The sequence below is a fragment of the Scyliorhinus canicula genome, chromosome 9 (genome assembly GCF_902713615.1).
Source record: "Scyliorhinus canicula chromosome 9, sScyCan1.1, whole genome shotgun sequence".
Taxonomy (NCBI): Eukaryota; Metazoa; Chordata; class Chondrichthyes; order Carcharhiniformes; family Scyliorhinidae; genus Scyliorhinus; species Scyliorhinus canicula.
The window spans coordinates 91,915,410-91,936,636 of NC_052154.1; the positions used below are offsets into that span (position 1 = coordinate 91,915,410).

A 21,227-nucleotide genomic window follows, 5' to 3' on the forward strand; every position below is an offset into this window, starting at 1 on the left:
CTTTCTGAAAGCAGTCGTACACGCTGTAGTGTTATCACTTCGCAGAACATGCTCGCGACATCGCTCACAGCCATACGGATGCACCACAGGTACGTCAATGGACCTACCAAAACCGGAGCCCAAGTTTTTGCAGCTGATGACACTTCCCGTACATCTGGTTATCTAGGACACAAGAAACGTCCATTTCTCCCCCATATTGCAGGGAACGTTTTCCACATGAGCGAGCTGTCCTGCCATGACTATCATTTCGTCATAGACTCAAAGACTGAAAGCACGCGTCGTGTCTGTACCATCATTAACCTATCTAGGGGCTTTTCACAATAACTTTATTTGAATCCTACTTGTGACAGTAAGCGATTTTCATTTTTCATTTCATTTCATATATTCAAATCCCATTTTCCAGCACTTGTACGGTATAGTGTTCAAAGTGTTCATCTAAATGCTTCGTTCGTGATGCGAGGGTTTTCAGTACGACCACCGTTTGCGGCTGTGAAATTCGGATTCATAGAACATAGTACAGTACAGCACAGAACAGGCCCTTCGGCCCTCGATGTTGTGCCGAGCAATGATCACCCTACTCAAACCCACGTATCCACCCTATACCCGTAACCCAACAACACCCCCCTTAACCCTACTTTTTAGAACACTACGGGCAATTTAGCATGGCCAATCCACCTAACCCGCACATCTTTGGACTGTGGGAGGAAACCGGAGCACCCGGAGGAAACCCACGCACACACGGGGAGGATGTGCAGACTCCACACAGACAGTGACCCAGCCGGGAATCGAACCTGGGACCCTGGAGCTGTGAAGCATTTATGCTAACCACTATGCTACCGTGCTGCCCGCCACTCTCTCGGGGAAAACGTTTTTCCTTGATCTCCCTTTAAGTTTCCTGTGCATTATTATAAATATACGCCCTTCCTTTATTGACCATCTACTAAGGGGGAAATGTTTTTGTCCTATCTACGTTACCTATGACTTTCATAATGTTGTACCCCTCAATCAGGTCCCCACTCAGCGTGCTTTGTCCCAAGACGATAAACCGTAGGGTAAAGAGCATCTCATCACAGCTGAAACGCCCGCCTCAGGCAACATTCTGGTAAATATCCTTCACACGTTTATTTCTTCAATACCCTCCTTCCTTTAGTGAGACGTCAGAACTTTACACATTCCTCAAGTTGTGGTTTACCGTGCGCTATTTGAAATGAAATGAAATGAAAATCGCTTATTGTCACGAGTAGGCTTCAATGAAGTTACTGTGAAAAGCCCCTAGTCGCCACATTCCGGCGCCTGTCTGGGGAGGCTGGTACGGGAATTGAACCGTGCTGCTGGCCTGCTTGGTCTGCTTTAAAAGCCAGCGATTTAGCCCAGTGAGCTAAACCAGAACGTCATCGTAACAGCCATGCTCTTACATTTTATACATCGGCTATTATAGGCAAGTATCCCACATGCCATTTTGATCATCTTATCAACCTGTCCTGTTGCTATAAGGAACTTATGGACATGTACCCAAGGTCCCCCTAGTCACCTGTACGTCCTACAGTCCTACTGTTCATTGTGTATTTCTTTAACTTCCAACCCTCCAGAATAACATCGGGCGTGGAACTGTGGCACAGTGGTTAGCACAGCTGCCTCACAGTGCTAGGAATCTGGAATAGATTTGGCCTTGGGTAACTGTCTGGAGTCTGAACATTCGCCCGGTGTGTGCATGGGTTTCCTACGGGTGCTTTGGTTTCCTCCCACAGTCCAAAGATGTTCAGTTTCGGTGAATTGGTCATTCTGAATTGACCCTCAATGTCCAAAAACAATTGGTTGGGCTGCTGGATTAAAGCGCTATAGTGGGGCGTGGGCCTCAGTAGTGTGCTTTTTCCAAGGGTCGGTGCAGAAGTGATGGACCAAATTGCCTCTGTCTGCATTGTGGGGATTCTATAATTGATTGATTGATTGAATGCATCATCTCACACTTCTCAGGGTTAAGTTTTATTTATGACAGTTTACCTCTTTGACCAAATCTTCCATATCACCATGCAAACTAAGACATGCCTCCTCGCAATTTAGTACATCACCAATTCTTGAGTCATCTGAGAATTTATTGATTATACACTGCAATCCCCTCACATTCCCGTTCTGGTCATTAAAGTACATTATATACAGAAATCGACAAGCACCAATCCCTGTGATACATTATTATACGACTGCTTCTATTCACAAATGCAAAATTTGACCAACGCTATTTGCCAGTTACAAAACCAGATTTACCTACTTGCACATGCTCTCCAGAAGAGAACATCAATTAGCTTGACTTTCACTGGATAGCAGGGAAGAAACTTAAAATTAACAAAAGAAAATTTAAGTTAAGTGATACATTGCAAGCAAACTGGATACGTCTTATTGAAAAGATTTTTAAATATTAAATTGCACTTGCTTACTCACAGAACTCGCAGTAATTATTTAAACGTCTGAAACTTCCAATGTCTATGCTGTTGATCATAATGCAGGTTTATAAGATTAACGCTAGGTTGTGTTCATCTGTGCTCCACCTTCAATCTTTATATTTTGCCTACCTTCCTTGAAATGGAGAATGTTTCCACAGTGCGATCGAGCAAAAAGAATATATATTGACGAATGCCTTTCAAAGATGTGCTGCTATATATATATATATATATATATATATATATATATGCAGTAATATGTTTAAAGGTATTCTGTATCTGTTACTAATTTGTCAGGGGGGTGGGAAAACGAGCTGTAGTCCACAAACGAGTGTTGAGAGTAGTGAGGTTCTGAGGAGGGTATCAAGGTCGCAGGAGTGTACTAGCAGACAGGAAGGTGGGTTGAAGTGTGTCTACTTCAATACAAGGAGCATCCGGAATAAGGTAGATGAACTTGGAGCGTGGATTGGTACTTGGAACTACGATGTTGTGGCCATTACGGAGACATAGTTAGAACAGGGACAGGAATGGTTGTTGGAAGTTCCGGGGTAGAGATGTTTCAGTAAGAGTAGGGAAGGTAGTAAAAGAGGTAGAGGAGTAGCATTATGAATTAAGGATAGTTTAAGGACTGTAGAAAGGCATTTCGAAGGGGATCTGCCTACTGAGGTAATATGGGCTGAAGATAGATATAAGAAAGGAGCGGTCATGTTGTTAGGAGTTTTCTATAGAACCCCAAATAGTAATAGAGATGCGGAGGAAGAAATTGGAAAGCAGACCATGGATAGGTGTGGAGATCTCAGGGCAGTTGTCATGGGTGGCTTTAACTTTCCAAATATTGATTGGAACATCTATAGGTCAAACAGTTCGAATGGGCAGTATTTGTACAGTGTGTGCAAGAGGGCTTCCTGACACAATATGTGGATAGGCCGACAAGAGGTGGGGCTTGGATTTGGTACTTGGTAGTGAACCGACCCAAGTGTTAAATGTGTTTGTGGAAGAGCATTTTGGAAATAATGACCACAATTCGGTGTTATTCACTATTGCAATGGAGAGGGATAGGGCCATACAGCAGCGCAAGGTTCATAATTGGGAGAGGGGTAATGATGATGTGATTAGGCAAGAATTAGGGAGCATAAGATGGGAACAGAAACTGTCAGGGAAAGGCAAAAATGAAAAGTGGAGCTTGTTCAAGGAACAAATAATACATGTCCTTGATAGGTTTGGCCCTGTCAGGCAGGGAGGAAATGGCCGTGTGAGGGATCCATGCTACAAAAAAGAGGTTGAATGTCTTGTCAAGTGGAAAAAGGAAGCATTTGTAAGGATGAGAAAGTAAAGTTCAGTTGGGTCGCTTGAGGGTTACAAGGTATCAAGGAATTAGCTATTAAAAAAAGGGCTGAGGAGAGCTAGGAGGGGGCATGAGAAGTCCTTGGCAGGTCGGATCATGGAAAACCCCAAGGCTTTTTACTCTTATGTGAGAAATAAAGGGGCTTGAGTTTAAGAGCCGTGGGGTTACGCTGCAACTGTACATGGTCCTGGTGAGACCACACTTGGAATATTGTGTGCAGTTCTGGTCACCTCACTATAGGATGTGGAAGCATTGGAAAGGGTGCAAATGAGATTTATCAGGTTGCTGCCTGGTTTGGAGGGTAGGTCTAATGAGGAACAATTGAGGGAGCTACGGCTTTTCGCTTTGGAGAGGAGGAGGATGAGAGGCGACTTAATAGAGGTTTATAAAATGATGGGGATATATAGAGTGGACATTCAGATAATATTTCCTAGCGTGTATGTAGCTATTACAAGGGGGCATAACTATAAGGTTCAGGGTGGGAGATGTAGGAGGGATGTCCGAGGTAGGTTCTTTATTCAGAGAGTGGTTCGGGTGTGGAATTGACTGCCTGCTGTCAAAGTGGAGTCGGACACTTTAGGAACATTCAAGCGGTTTTTGGATAGGCACAATGAGGACACCTTAATGACAGAGAGTGCGATAGCTTGATCTTGGTTTCGCACAAAGCCCGGCACAACATCGAGGGCCGAACGACCTGTTCTGTGCTGTACTGTTCTATGTTCTATGAGTACAAAAGGCACAAATAAGCATTAATTCCACACAGGGCGGCACGGTGGTGCAGTGGTTAGCACTGCTGCCTCACGGCTCTGAGAACCTGGGTTCGATTGCGACACGGATCCCTGACCTTGTGGAGTTTGCACATTCTCCCCGTGTTTGTGTGGGTCTCACCCCGAAGATGTGAAATCGAAGTGGATTGGCCACACTAAATTGGCCCTTAATTAGATTAAAATCAATTAACTACTTTAAATTTATTTTTTATCATTCATCCCGGACATGTATGTGTTTACAAAGACAGTCCTAATGAAGCTTTTCTATAAAAAGAAGATTGTCTTTGGAGCTGGTACTCTGTTTATACATAGCTGAGATAATGGGATACAGATGATGTAATTAATGTGAGGAGCCAAGCTATCGCGGGCAGATTAGTATCAGTCTAGAAAAGATTGCAAAACTTGCAGCTGTTGTCTGAAAGTTGTTCCCTCTCCCTGAAAGCAGTATTTCCATGAAATGATTACTTCAAGTGTCCCAGCAAGTGACCATGTATTTGCTGACTTTACTTATCAATGGCTTTCGACCTGTGATGGGGTTCGCTTAGTTGGAGATAAAGAAGCAGTTAGAAATAGTAGTGTTTCATTTTATTGTAAAAAACTGTTTAACTGTTTGTTGCAGCCATTTTCTATGATGTTAATGTCTTACAACGCTGTGTTCATAATACAATTTGTTTTTATTTTACCACGCAGCTATTGGTCAGTGGAATCACTTCTGGAGATAGCTATCCATTGGTAACAGATCTAAAAAAAATATTTTAAAGTGTATGCGGTTCTTGTTCGGTATCGGAACAAATGTTGAGTTCGGGTCTAGTGTCTTAACAGATGGTAAATCACCTTTCTGAGGCAGTATTTTATTTATGTGCGATGACAAACAAAAGGCTGTGGATCACGACACAATGAGCGCGGAATTGCTAAAACTGTGTTCTTGGCAACGAGCTGCGCCCTCGGCAAACAGTTCCAGAACATTTACAACACTGCCATCTTAACAGCAATGTACACACTTGCACAGTAATAAACTATTCGCATAGATCAGGGCAAATGCAACGAAGCCAGTTATGGGCCCATAAGTTTCCTCTCAATAACAAGTTAACCGATGGAATGTAGCACCGCCAGGTCTATAAAATGACAATTATACAGAAATACCGTGCTACACGGGCGCGCAGTTTGGATTCCACCAGGCCCACTTAGTTCGCAACTCATTAAAAAAACTTGTTTCAAAAATTATCTTCTGGGCTGAATTCAAGCAGTAACGTAAATTAGTGCTCTTCACCTCAATGAACTTTCAACCAAACGTGGCAAAACGGCCAGCTCAGCTGATAGCAAAGAAAAAAAAAGTAAAAATCGGATTGTTATGTAAAACCCAAAATAAGATGTACTTCATAAAATCACATAATCTGTGGCACGAAGAGAGGCGCAAACTGTTCCATGCCACCCACTTTCTTGGAGTAGTATAGGTATAACAACACCGAAGAAGCTCGCCACATTCCAAGCGCTTGGAGTGCGATTCGTTAATGCGTATTGTGATTTGTGTCTGTTGCAGTAATGTTAGTAAAGTAATTTAGATCAAATTAACCAGATTATATGCCTGATAAAACTGTGATTAAGGCATTAATAGTTATACAGGCTGTGATAGAATGTTCTCAGAACTTGATCAGGGGTATAGTTTAGTCTGGGGAAAGGTGGGGCGGCGCGGTAGCATAGTGGTTGACGCTGCTGCCTTATGGAACTGAGGACTTCAGTTCTCCAGCCCCGCGTCACGTTACTTGTGGAGTTTGCAAGTTCTGCCTGTGTTTGCCTGGGTCCTACCCGCACAACCAAGAGATGTGAAGGCCAATTGGACTGCCTCGCTAAATTGGCAATTCATTGGAAAAGAAATGAATTGGGCACTCTAAAGTTAAAAAAAACCATATAAAAATAAATTGACAAATTCTGGCAAGGATATAACTGAATTACAGGTGTAAGTGTTGCCTCCTGTAGTTGAAATAGCAGTGGCAAACTCCTGGTTGAAACAAGAGGAGCAGAAATCAAGGAGCAACTACAGGGAAGCTGAGTTGTGGTTATCCGAAACAAAATATTTGACCAAATAGCTGATAAAACAGAAGGATAGATGGAGGATGAAGCTCATACCTTTACTTGAGGAAAGGGACGCTGGACAAATTACAAAAAAGGCAGAATCGAAGAATCTACAGTGCAGAAGGAGGCCATTCGGTCCAACGAGTCTACACCGACGCCTGAAAGAGCGTCCTGCTTGAGTAACTCCACCTAACCGTTTGACCATCCGGGAAAATAAGCATGCCCAATCCACCTAACCCGCACTTGTTTGGAAGTTGGGAGCAATCCGTAGCACCCGCAGAAAGCCCATGCAGACGCAAGGAGAATGTGCAGACTCCGCACAGATCGAGAGCCAAGGCAGGAATCGAACCAGAGTGCCAGGCACTGTGAAGCAACAGTGCTAACCGCTGTATTACCATGCCGCTCCATTCAGAACATTCTGATAAAGCAGTTGTATCATAAAGCGTACAGAGATATAAAATCTGATTGTATATCAATGTATTATTACATCAGAAATGACGTATTACTGAGGAAGTGGAGACCTTTACATATTCAGGTAGATGAAAAATGGGCAGACATTCATCAAGTAATATTACTGATGGGTTATAGAAAGAGATTTCAACTTAGTATATGAAATTTCAGTTGGGACTTATTTGAGATGAAAGGAAACTCAAGCAAAAATAGAAAATAATATTTTTAGTGGGCTCAACTGCACAAGGAAGTTGTTGATTTTCTGGTACATATCATACATGTCAAGTAATAGGAAAACCTACAGTGGTATTAGAAAACGCTATCCTTGGTAACCTTACCAGAATTTGAGGGGGCTTCGACTGGGATGTGAATTTTGCATGGGACAGCTTCATAAAATAGAAAATGAGCATCAATATTTGTTGACCACAATGAATGCTTTGACGTGAGTTCTGAAGGTCTTTCCACTTCGAAATATTACAGCTAAGAGGGCTATGTAATGATATATATAGTACAGATATAGTAAAGTGTTAACAAGAGAGATTACATGGATATCAGCAACAGATGGCGTCACGGAGTCATCATCTAAAAGGCTGCGTCTCGCTGCATGTTGGGAGAAACTGATGGAGATTCAATGTAGGAAGATCGTGTGAGGTTGAGTTAGAGTGCAGTTTATATATTAGAGAGATTATTGATTACTGTATCCTAGATTCAGTACTATTATGTCGTGACATGTTCCTCAAGGGGCTGATTTAGCAGAGTGAGCTCAATAGCTGGCTTTTAAAGCAGACCCAGATACGCCAGCAGCGCGGGTTTAATTCTCGGGCAAGCCTCCCCCAGGGGCCGGAATGTGGTGACTAGGGGCTTTTCACTGTAACTTCATTTGAAGCCAACTTGTGATTTTCATTTCAGTAACGTTTGCAAACCTAATCAAGTTTAGTAGTGTAAAATAAATTATTTTTGATTTAAACATGTATTTTTATGTTCTTTTTAACACTACATCTGTGATTATCTTGCAGAACAAAGCAAGGAATATAACAGGTTATAGAGGAGTTAACTGTTTATTTTACCAGATAAGTGCTAGCAAAACAAACCTAATCATTTATTATTTCGGGAAGTTATGGATAATTACGGATTAACACAGTTGAATTCAAACGTGCATCATCCAAAATCGTAGGGAGCAAACGAAAGGTGGCATGAAATTCAAAGGCCATGATCAGGGACTGTACTCAGGATTATCCAGAGGATTGGGATAAAGGAATTCCATTTGTACTTTTTGTAATCAGTGATGCCACGCTAACTGATTTCAATCAATTCGAATTGATTTTTGGTCATGGGGTAAAAGGACTACATAAATTCATCAAGGAGAAACACGTGAGTCAATGTGTGGAAACGAAATTATTGGACAATGTGACAGTTTTTGCGAGAGATTAACTTGGGCTGGTGAGGCTGCTATAAAGCATTAAAATTGTTATGGCATGTAATGGAAAAATACATTTGTAGTTCGTTAGTGGGGAGCAAGTTGTAGGTGAACCATTAAAATCAAGATTTACTGTGCTTCATCACATCGAAAGAAAATTTATGTTGAGTGAGGTGAACCATTTGATACGAATGCCAGATACACAGAAAACAGACAAAGTGTGCCACGTTCGTTTGCTCAAAGGGTATTTTGATATGGAAGATAAACGAAAGAAGGAGAATGTGTTAGATGTTGTACATCACAGAGAAACGATAATGCCAGACTATGCTTAATTTGACATTCCACGAATTAAATTGGACAATAAAGATGTAATAAGTAATTTAGGGAATTTACTGAAATTGATGCGAGTGATGATGACAGGAGAAAAAGACCTGTTGGTTATTTTTTCAGAAGAAGTAAATATTCATCAAAATAAATATATGTAAAGCGAGATGGTGACATTGTTTGGTATTGACGTTGCAACATTTTGCCATTTATGTTGCTATCAATTCTTCTGAGAATATTGTTCATACAGACCATAATCATTAACGTTGCTGAAGAAGTTCGAAATAGAAAGTGAAGACTACTTATATGGAGTATATTGCTACGAGCAATGAACTATAATCACAGTCCATGGTAGCAGTGAGTTAAATTGTGGCGTCGGCTGTGAAATGGTGGCAGGTTTGGACGGATTAATTTGGAAAAGAACGTCTGATACGGACGATACTAAATGCTTACATTTACATGCCTATATATCATAACGTATGAACATTATAGAGTTCCAGAAGGTGAAAAGGATGTGGCAATATAAGCCTTTTTTTCTTGCTGATTATTTAAAAAAAATGTATGGTTTGATGAATGTCGGAAATTTGTATATGTAGATTGTATTATGTGTCTGTTGCAGTAATTGTATCAACATAAATTAGCCACCATGAGGAGATGCCGGCGGTGGACTGGCGTGGGCACAGTCTGAGAACACCAGCTAAACGTCAAACGGGTTTGTTTCGAATCACGAGCTTTCAGAGCTTAGGGACATGTTGCCAAGGCCATCCCCACAACCCCACGTCTTGCCATTAAACAACCACGCAATCTCACACTGAATATTTTTTGCAGCAAACTATACAACCTTCATGAGAACTTGGGCCACGACACCACACAACCCTGTCATGGCAATCTCTGCAGGAGGTGCCAGATCATCGACATGGGTACTACCATTACACTTGGGAACACCACCCATCAGGTACGCAGTACATACTCGTGTGACTCGGCCAATGGTGTCTCCCTCATCTGCTGCAGGAAAGGATGTCCCGGGGCGCAGTACATTGGCGAACCCATTCAAACACTGTGCCAACAGATGAACGTACATTGCGTGACAATCACCAGGCAGGAATGTTCCCTTCCAATCGAGAACGCTTAAGCAGTGAAGGGCATTCAGCCTCTGATCTTCAGGTAAGCGTTCTCCAAAGTGGTAATCAGGACGCACAATGACGCAGTATTATTGAGCACAAACTTATAGCCAAATTCCACACACATGAGTACAGCCTTGACCGGGACCTTGGATTAATGTCGCATTACATTAACCCCCAACATCTGGCCTGGGCTTGCAAAATTCTACCAACGGTCCTGCTTGAGATAATTCCCAGCTCTTTAACCTGTGATTATCCCTCTCTCCAGTCGTTCCATCTGTACCTGTGAAACTTAATTACCTACAACAACCTATCATGTTGCATCACAGATTTTGTCGATATATGTGTTTCTGGAACCCGCCTCTTAATTCACCTGAGGAAAGAGCTGCGCTCCAGAAGCTAGTGGTTCGAAACAAACCTGTTGGACTTTAGCCTGGTGTTATTAGACATCTTACTGTGTTTATCCCAGTCCAACGCCGGATTCTCAATATCATGGCCACCATCGACACAGCAAACTGCCGGCTCAAAGTGGAGAGGATCTCCAAAAAGATTGGGCATATAGACACTGATATTAAGTTTCGACAAAGATGCAAGAAAGGAGACAAGATCCCGAAACGACTAGAGATCACAAACTCACTCAGGTTGGCCTACAACATAGACTATGCCTAGAGACTCTGCCATTGCACCTCTGTCACACTGCTCTACCACCGCAGACACCAGCTCTACAGCAGATTCCGCAACCTGGAAACCAAGATAGACTCCATAACTTACGCTCAGGATGCAGCAGACGAGCTGCAGGACATGGCTAAACAGATGAGAAATTGGTACTATGCCACCTAAAGCACACTAAGAACAGGAAGCTTGAGAAACTCGGCATCACCACCAGTAGCAGCCAAGCCTCCTCCAGTACCAGAGCAGAAAGCAACACAGGGAAATGTTGTCAACTTGTCGGACCCTTCAACCAGACGAAATAAAAGTCATCAGCAGAGGGCTCAATTTCTGCACCACCATCAAAATGGGCCCCATCAGTCTTGCGGCGGACTCGGAAGATTTCATCTGGTGAATGAGGCTCCGTGAGTTCTTCCATGGGCCCCAAGAGGCCGACAGTGAACAGAATGAGCCAAGCAATGAACCAGAACAGAAAACCGAGAGGTCTGCTGTGCATCAACGAAAGAGAAAAGAGTCAAACTGAACCCCTCTTGAAGGCCACTGCCCTAGACTCAACATGTATGCTCAAGCTGTAAGGAGTCGTGTCAATGCCAGATTCATCATTCGCATTCACAAGACAGCCCCGAACGTCACCCAAGTACAATGCAATGCCATCCTCGTGCTCAAGACCAACTGCAACATCGTCATCAAACGAGCAAAGAAGTGGTCACCGTTATACTGATCAGATCGGACTTCTGCAAAGCAGTGTGCCGACAACTCAACAACCAGGAACATTACAGAGGATTACCCACAGATCCGACCAAAGAACACAGCCACCAACTGAACAGACTGATCAAGACCAGAGATCCAGCCCTTCAGAACACCCTACATGCTCTCGTCCCACGTACTCCCTGCATTGGAGATCTCTTCTGCTTCCCGAAAATACACAAGGCCAACTCAACGGGTTACCCCATCGTATCATGCATGGGACCCTGTGCGAAAACCTCTCCAGCTACATCGAGGGCATCTTAAAACCATTCGTGCAAGGAACAATCAGCTTCTGTCACGATGTGACGGACTTCTTACTGAGACTCAGCACCCATGGACCAGGTGCAACAGGAGCATGAAAAGGTGGATTCCAGAAACACATATATAGACAAAGTCAGTGATGCAACACGGTACTCAGGTGAACCTGAGGAAGGAGCAGTGCTCCAAAAGCAAGTGGTTCGAAACAAACTTGTTGGACTTTAACCGGGTGTTGTAAGACTTCTTACTATGCTCACCCCAGTCCGACGCCAGCATCTCCACACGATGGCTTCCCTCAACAGCGTAGGATACATTCCATCGGGGCCTGCAGATGTAACTACTTTTGAGGCGGTTGAACATGTTTGTACGTCTCTTCCCTCTATGTTAATTTCCTTTCATATTTCACAGTCCTCCGCCCCGAAGTTCACATCTGCGTTGGCCTTTTCTATTGTGAAGATAGAATCAAAGCAGTCACCGAGGGCTGTTTCAACGATTTACGTGGCCATACACAACCATAGTTTGTCCCGTCCCCCCCCCCCCCCCCCCCCCAGAAATGTCTTTCTGATTTTATGTCATATGTTATATATGTATAAAGCCTTTGGGTTTTTCTTTAAACTTCCCGCCAAACTGTTTTCACCCACCCCCTTCACTTTTCTTATCCGTATTTATATTCCCTTTGCACTTTTTATACTTCTCTCGGGACTCGGCCCTACTGAGGCGTTGGCATTTACCATAAGCTTCTCCTTTTTGTTCCTTATAATGGCCTGAACATCCTGGGTTCCCTCGTCCTGGTCCCATCCTTGACCATTCGATCGCTTGCCTTAGAGTTTCTTATTTGAAGTCTGCTTCATGACGCATGACACTTTTATTTGACTGGTGGATGCACCACGCTCTTGGTGTATTGACGGAAGTACAGATCACGATAATGATCTCCAAAGAGGTAAATATGCAAGATTAGCGGGGACAACTATGAAATATTTGCTGTCAGTTGCCACTGAGGTGAGCAACGAACGTTTTTCCTTCAACATCGAGGTCACTGCTGAGAGGTTGAAAATGTATTCCGGTCGTAATGTTCTCTCTTTCCTCTTAATTTGTTTGTCGTTTTTCGCGCTCTCCCTTGCTGAATCTCATAACTGTTTCTTGTGTTTTTAAAATGTTGCTCTATATGCCGAAATTCACGTTGAATGACAGGTCCTACTTACATGCTGCAGTCCGCAAGATGATTATTCAATTTGATCGTTTATATTATGAGTTCTGCCATATTCTGTCATAGATGCCCAATAGACAGTACCTATTGCACATTGTTTCTAATTACTGTAACTGCCAGGCAAATATCCACAAAGTACACCGTCAGCAGTAATGAACAAAATCAGCAATGCATTTTGTTCCATTAACAATTACAGTAACATTTGGACAGTTAAATCAGCTACACTAAGAATCTCAGTAAGCTCATTAAGTTATTTCATTTTAATTTAAGTTAACTTAATTTAAATTAAAATCAATCGGCCATCGGTTGGAGTAGCAGTTACATGCAGGTGGCGGAAACCGTAATAGATAGCAGTTATATAAATGTGGTCTCACCCAAGGTGCAGGCAGAAATACGGGTGACCACCAGAAGGGGCAGGCAGTCAGTGCAGGAATCCCATGTGGTTGTCCCCCTCTTGAACAGTTACACCCCTTTGGATACTGTCGTGGGGAATAGTCTATGAGGGGAAAACAGCAGCAGCCAGAGCAGTGACACCACGATGGGTCTGATGTTCAGCAGGGACGGTCAAAGTGCAGACGAGCAATAGTCATAGGGGACTAGAAAGTCAGGGGCACAAATAAGCACTTCTGTGGACGTGAAATAAACTCCAGGATGGTATGTTGCCTCGCTGTTGCCAGGGTGCTGGATATTTCAGAACGGGTCACGGGCATCCTGAAGGCGAGCGCAAACAGGCAGAGGTCGTGGTATGTATTGGTGCTAACGACATAGGCAGGAAGGGGGATGAAGCCCTGCAGCAGGTGTTCAGGGAGCTAGGCAGAAAGTTAAAGGACAGGACCTCAAGGGTTGAAATCTCAGGATTACTCCCTGTGCCACGTGTCAGTGAGGCTACAGATAGGAAAATAGAGCAGCTGAACACGTCGCTAAACAGCTGGTGTAGGAGTGAGTGTTTCAGTTATCTGGATGACTTGGAGCTCTTCCGGGGCAGTGTGACATCTATCAGAAGGACGGGTTGCATCTGAACAGGAGAGCCATAAATATCCTGGCCGCGATGTTTGCTAGTGTCACACGGGAGAGTTTAAACTAGTATGGCAGGGGTGTGGGTACCGGAGCAATAGGTCAGAAGGTGAAAAAGGTGAGGGAGAACCAGGAAATAGGGCCACTATAGCTCTGAGGAAGAGCAGACAGGGAGATTTTGCTGAATACAGAAGAATTGGTGCACATGTTTCAATGCAAGAAATATAACAGGTAAGGCAGATAAACGTAGAACTTGGTTTAGTACTTGGAACTATGATGTTGTTCCCATTACAGAGACCTGGTTGAGGGAAGAACAGGATTGGCAGCTAAACATTCCAGGATTTAGATATTTCCAGCGGGATAGAGGGGGATGTAAACGTGGTGGAGGAGTTGCGCCACTGGTTAGGGCGAATATCACAGCTGGACTGCGGGAGGACTCCTCAATGGGCAGCGAGGCTATATGCGAAGAGATCAGGAATAAGAAGGACGCAGGCAATATGTTGGGGGTTTACAACAGGCTTCATAATGGCCAGCGGGAGATAGAGAAACAGATCGGTAGACAGATCTTGGAAAGGACTAAAAGCAACAGGGTTGTTGTGATGGCAGACTTTAACTTCCTCAATATTGACTGTGAGTCACTTAGTGCGAGATGATTGGACGAGGCAGCTTGTAAGGAGCATCCAGGAGGGCTTCTTAAAACAATATGTAGATAGTCCAACTGGGGAAGGGGCTGTACTGGACCTGTTACTGGGGAATGAGCCCGGCCAGCTGGTAGAAGTTTCAGTAAGGGAGCATTTCGGAATCAGTGACCAAAATTCAGTAAGTTTTAAAGTGCCAGTGGACAAGGATAAGAGGGGTCCTAGGGTGAAAGTGCTAAATTGGGGGAAGGCTAATTGTAACAATATTAGGCGGGAACTGAAGAACATAGATTGGGGTCAGATGTTTGAGGGTAAATCAATATTTGACATGTGGGAGGCTTTCAAATGTCAGTTGGAAGGAATTCAGGACCGGCATGTTCCTGTGAGGAAGAAGTATAAAAATGGCAAATTTCGGGATCCTTGGATAACAAGAGATATTGTGGGCCTCGTCAAAAAAAAAAGAGACATCTGTCATGGTTAGAAGGCTGGGAACAGACGACGCCTGTGTGCAATATAAGGAAAGTAAGAATGAACTTAAGCAATGAGTCAGGATGGCTAAAAGGGGTCACGGAACGTCATTGACAAATAGGGTTAAGGAAAATACCAAGGCTTTTTACAAGTACATAAAAAGCAAGAGGGTAGCCAAGGAAAGGGTTGGCCCACTGAAGGCCAAGGGAGGGAATCAATGTGTGGAGCCAGAAGAAATGGGCGAGGTATTAAATGAATACGTTGCATCAGTATTCACCAAAGGGAAGGAAATGGTGGATGTTGAGTCTGGAGAAGGGTGGGTAGATAGACTGGGTCACATTTAGATCCGAAAAAATGAGGCGTTGGGAGGCATTGAAAAATATTAAGGTGGATAAGTCCCCTTGGCCTGATGGGACCTACCCCCAAACACTAAAGGAGGCAAGAGAGGAAATTGCTGAGGCCTTGACAGAAATCTTTGGGCCATCACTGTCTCCATGTGATGTCCCGGAGCACTGGAGAATACCCAATTTTGTTCCTTTGTCTAAGAAGGGTAGCAAGGATAATCCATGAACTACAGGACGGTGAGCCTTACATCAGTGGTAGGGAAATTGCTGGAGAGAATTCGTAGAAACAGGATGTACTCCCATTTCGAAGGAAGTGGAATAATTAGTGAGAGGCAGCACGGATTTGTAAAGGGGAGGTCGTGCCTCACTAACCTGATAATCAACTTAGTTTATTCTCAAAAGAACGAAGGAATTGAGGGGCGACCTGATAGAGATCCACAAAAGTATGAGGGGCATAGAGAGAGTGGATAGTCAGAGACTTTCTCAGGGTAGAGGGGTCAGTTTTTCGGGGGCATCGGTTTAAGGTGCGGGGGAAAGGTTGAGAGGAGATGTACGAGGTACGTTTTTTATACAGAGGGTAATGGGTGCCTGGAACCCGCTGCCGGAGGAGGTGGTGAAAGCAGGGACGATAAGGACGTTTAAGGGGCTTTTTGACAAATACATGAACAGGATGAGAATAGATGGATATGGAATCCAGAAGTGTGGAAGATTTTAGTTTCGATGGGCAGCATGGTCGGCACAGGCTTGGAAGGCCGAAGGGTGTGTTCCTGTGCTGTACCTTTCTTTGTTCTTTGTTCTATAACGTTTATTATAGTGCAGTTTTTGTAGCGATAATGGTGTGCATGTTTCTGTACCTTTTACGTTACTAAAAATCAGAGCAGGGTTCATTCAATTTTCTGTGAAAACTAATTCTGTATTCGGTGAACAAATTGATTCAGGAAACTCAAGTCAATGTTCTTTTTCCGCTTCTGAACCTCTTATTGCGTACAGAAGATTGAATAGATAAATATAATCAAAGAGTGTGAACACAACTTTAAACCAGTAGAGAACAAACGTTTGCGACAGAATAAGAGTAATTCCCTTGTTACATTGATGTTGACATATGTAAACTTACCGTTTCTTCACAAGCAGGAGATCCATCTTCAGCTGTCACTATGCATTGAAAATACAAGTTGCAAAACGCAATAGTCAGAATCTATTTTTTACAGAATATGTGAGATACAGAAATAACTCCAAGTTTGAACAAACATACCATATTATGTTTTCAACAAGCATAAATAAATCGAATTTAAATCATGATTCAGGGGGCTGGTTTAGCACAGTGAGATAAACAGCTGGCTTGTCATGCAGAACGGTGCCAGCAGCGTGGGTTCAATTCCCATACTGGCCTCTCTGAATTGGCACCGGAACGGGGTGACTAGCGGATTTTCACAGTAACTTAATTGAAGCCGACTTGTGACAATCACCGATTATTATTATATTCTCATCTTTTTCAATCTTGAATTTTTGTCATGCGAAAGGTGAACATAAAATGTCGGAATGGAATTCAAATTAAACTCTATATATGCATTCCTCTACGATACACAGACCATTCAACCATTTAACTGAAAAGTGAAACGGTCAATTCTGCACTCAAGCTTTGACTGACACACGATTCTTTTCTGTTTGAACATGTTTAATATAAATTGTTAATTCTGTCCTTACCCATGCAATTAAATAAATTGCAGTGCCTTCCGATGATGACCCCAAGCACGAGACAGACGAAACCACTGATGACGCACCCAACCGTGAACAAGTGAAATTTTGGGCCGATGTCTGCAAAATTAATGAATGTTGCTGAGAAAGTTCTGTGTATATGACCCACTATTAAGCCAATAAATCCAAAAGGACTGAACAATTATGGACATAATTACCCTAGATCAAAAGATCTGTGGAACACTATTTTGATTTAGGCACATGGAATTTCAAATGAGAGCAATAGTACAACATTGTATATTTTTAAAAGTTAACCTCGTTTTTCTGTCTTTATTAATACGTGTATTGTGTTCCTTCAGTTTTTCACCGTCATGCTGATCAGAACGGACTACTGCAAAGAAGTGTACCAACAACTCAACAACCAGGAACACTACAGACAGTTGCCCGCAGATCCGACCAAGGAACACACCCGCCAACTCAACAGACTGATCAAAACCTTTGATCCAGAGCTTCAGAGCACCCGACGTGCTCTCATCCCACATACTCCCCACGTTGGAGGACAATACACGAGGCCAACACACCAGGCCGTCCGAATGTATCAGGCAATGGGACCCTGTGACCCTTTAAACATCTCTGGCTACATCGAGGGCATCTTGAAACCCATCATACAATGAACACTCAACTTCCCTTGAGACACAACGGACTTCCTACAGAAACTCAGCACCCATGGACCAGTTGAACCAGGAACATTCTTCGTCACAATGCACATCTCGGCGCACTACACCAGCATCCCCCATGATGACGGCATCACTGAAACAGCCTCAGTACTCAGCACTGACAACTGCCAATCTCCAGACGGAATTCTGCAACTCGTCCGCTTCATTCTGGATCACAACGTCTTCACCTTCGACAACAGTTTCTTCATCCAGATGCACTGAACAGTGATGGGAACCAAATTGCCACCTCAATATGCTGACATCTTCATGCAAAAGTTTGATCAAGACCTGCTCACCATGCAGAAACGTCAACCAACGTTATACACCAGATATATTGATGACATTTATTTCCTCTGGACCCACGGCGAAGAATCACTGAAATGAGTACACAATGACATCAATAAGTTGCATCCCACCATCAGACTCACTATGGACTACTCTCTAAAATCAGTTGCATTCTTGGACACACTCATCTGCATCAAGGATGGTCACCTCAGCACTTTGTTTTACCACAAGCTCACGGATAACCTCACAATACTCCACTTCTCCAGATTCCACCCTAAACACAGGACATGCGGCAATGCAAAATCACCGGGCAGAAATGTCCAGCCAAGTTCCGCACACATGAGTGCAGCCACAACCGGTACCTTTGATTCAAGTCACATTACATTCATCTCCCTCCATCTGGCCTGGGCTTGCAAATCCTATCAACTGTCCTGGCTTGAGGCAATTCTCACCTCTTTAACCACTATCTCTCGATCTTTAGAGAGTTAATTATCTGCAAATGTTACAGTGCAGAAGGAGACCATTTGGCCCATTGAGTCCGCACCGGTTCTTGGAAAGAGCACCCTACCCAAGGTCTACACCTCCATCCTATCCCCGTAACCCCACCCAACACTAAGGGCAATTTTGGACACTAAGGGCAATGAAGCATGGCCAAACCACCTAACCTGCACACCTTTGGACTGTGGGAGGAAACAGGAGAACCCAAAGGAAACCCACGCACACATGCGGAGAATGTGCAGAGTCAACAAAGACAGTGACTCAAGTCGGGAATCGAAACTGGGACCCTGGACCTGTGAAGCAGTTATGCTGACCACAAATGCCCTAAACATTCAAAGCATTGTCTTGCATTTTTGACTTTGTCTATGAATATGTTTCTGGAACATACCTCTTCATCCACCTGAGGAATGAGCAGTTCGCTGAATACTAGTGATTTTACATAGAATTTACAGTGCAGAAGGAGGCCATTTGGCCCATCGAGTCTGCACCAGCTCTTGGAAAGGGCACCCTACCCAAGGTCAACACCTCTACCCTATCCCCATAACCCAGTAATCCCACCTAACACTAAGGGCAATTTTGGACACTAAGGGCAATTTATCATGGCCAATGCACCTAACCTGCACATCTTTAGACAGTGGGAGGAAACCAGAGCACCCAGAGGAAACCCACGCACACACGGGGAGGATGTGCAGACTCCGCACAGACAGTGACCCAAACCGGAAACGAACCTGGGACCCTGGAGCTGTGAAGCAATTATGCTAACCACAATGCTACTGTGCTGCCCATTTGAAACAAACCTGTTGGACTTTCACCTGGTGTTGTAAGACTTCTTACTGGGCTCACCCCAGTCCAACGCCGCCATCTCCACATCATGGCATTCAGTTTTTGTTTAGGCTGTATTGTTGAGTGCCATTTATAAAACATTTATCTTGGACAAGCTGGACCTGACAATAGATTTGCTATCCCCAACTCAGAAGACACAGTCGACAGTTCGAAGTTCTGGCTTTGCAATGAAAAATAACATGGGAAGCATCCTTTCAGTGTGTATTTTAAAAAGCTTTACTTGTACAATTTACATGAGCTCGAAGGTAGCTGATGCCTGACGGCAAATGGCATATGCAGCTTTCAGTGCAATAGTGGTTCGGTTGAACGGGAATGATATGTGCTCGAAGTAATAAACTAACAATGGACAGTTGGCGGTAATTGCCTTTCAAAATAAACAAGGCTGTAGTTAATATGAGTAGAAATGTTTCTTAATTATCAACGACTGAAGACGCTCTCACACTTAGAGACAAACATAGGGCACCGAATGAGGCAGGGCTCTAGGATGGAAGACAAACAGTTTAACATGTCATGTACGTTTAATGTCATTTGGAGCTGCTTTATAAGCTTAACATTTAATATTTGGATTGGTAAGCTTTAATAATTTATGAAGTGCAAAGAGTGCACTTTGGAGATGCCAAAACAGAGAATATACTGGGAAAAAATGATCACTGTCGCAATGGAGAAAACTATTATGGGAGAGCTGGTGGCGTTGTTGCATTTGTAACTGGACAAGTAACCCGGGGACGCGGGTTAATGCTCTGGAAGCTCAGCTTAAGAACAGCAGTTGCTGCAATCTGAATTCAATCAATTCAGAGCTGAGATTAGGCTTTATGAACGTTGTGAAAGCATAGTTAATGTTCGTATAGACCGAATGTTCTTGAGGGAAGAAAAAACTGCCATCCTTGCATCCTATGGCCTTGCTTTCCTTTGACTCTTCAATGGCCTAACACGCCACTCAGTGACAGTAAATCGTGAGCAAGGAGTAAAACAAGACTTAGGTACTGGAAAGGACAATTTCAAATGCCACTACCAAGCACTGCTGTAAAGTAACAACGCTCGTTAGGCAGCAACATCAATACGCATGACCACTGCCATTTAGATGCACGGTGATAGCAGATTTCAGAGATCATCACCACCTGAAGGTTCCCATCCAAATCATTTGGCAGCCTGCCATGCAAATGCGCCACAACCCGAAGCACTGCAATGGTTCAATGTGTCAGCCCATGGACACCGCCTGAATGGAACGCACTGCTTGGGGAGCTGATGGGAGCAGGTAGGATAGCGGCATTTAAGGGGCATCTTGACAAATATATGAATATAGTGGGAATAGAAGTATACGCACTCTGTAAGTGTATATGGTTTTAGTTTAGGTAGGTACCATGGTCGGCACGTGATTGGAGGACTAAGGGGCCTGTTCCTCTGCTGTGTCATTCTTTGTACTTTGAAAATTGGAATTTAGGCAAAGAATCACCGGACCATTGACAGGTTCAACGAAAAGAATGTCCATCATCATCATTCCATCAGATCTATGGTCTGCAGTCCTGTCATATTCAGTCATTAATTGTGCTGAACAATAAGCCAACCGATTGGAGGACGAGGTTCAACAAAGATATCCGATCCCAGTGATCGGCGAGCCTATGAAATTAGCTGAAAAGATAAGCCTAAAGCAGTTCCATTCATCCTCAGAAGTGCGAAGGTGATCACCAATTTAGTTCTGCTCCTGACGACCCCTGCAACCCAATTGTCTGTCTTCAGCCAATTCGATTCCCTTCACGTGATATCGCGAATGACTAAAGGCATTGGATGCTGCTAAGGCTACATGCCTGATAATATTCTGGCAGTTACTGAAAACATGTTTACGATATCCTGCATGCACCATAGCCAAGTTCCTGAGTACAACATTGGAATCTGCTGTGCACGTATGCTCTGCA

At 43.6% G+C, this 21,227-nt stretch overlaps 1 protein-coding gene across 1 annotated transcript in view; it reads right to left on the reverse strand.

Annotated features, from left to right (window-relative positions):
• Positions 1 to 21,227, reverse strand: part of LOC119970903 (immunoglobulin lambda-1 light chain-like) — a 44,866-nt gene that overhangs the window by 13,448 nt on the left and 10,191 nt on the right. Inside the window, exon 5 of the mRNA XM_038806012.1 lies at positions 16,392 to 16,472. Within this exon, the coding sequence (XP_038661940.1) occupies positions 16,392 to 16,472 (81 nt within the window). The remainder of the gene's footprint in view (positions 1 to 16,391; positions 16,473 to 21,227) is intronic.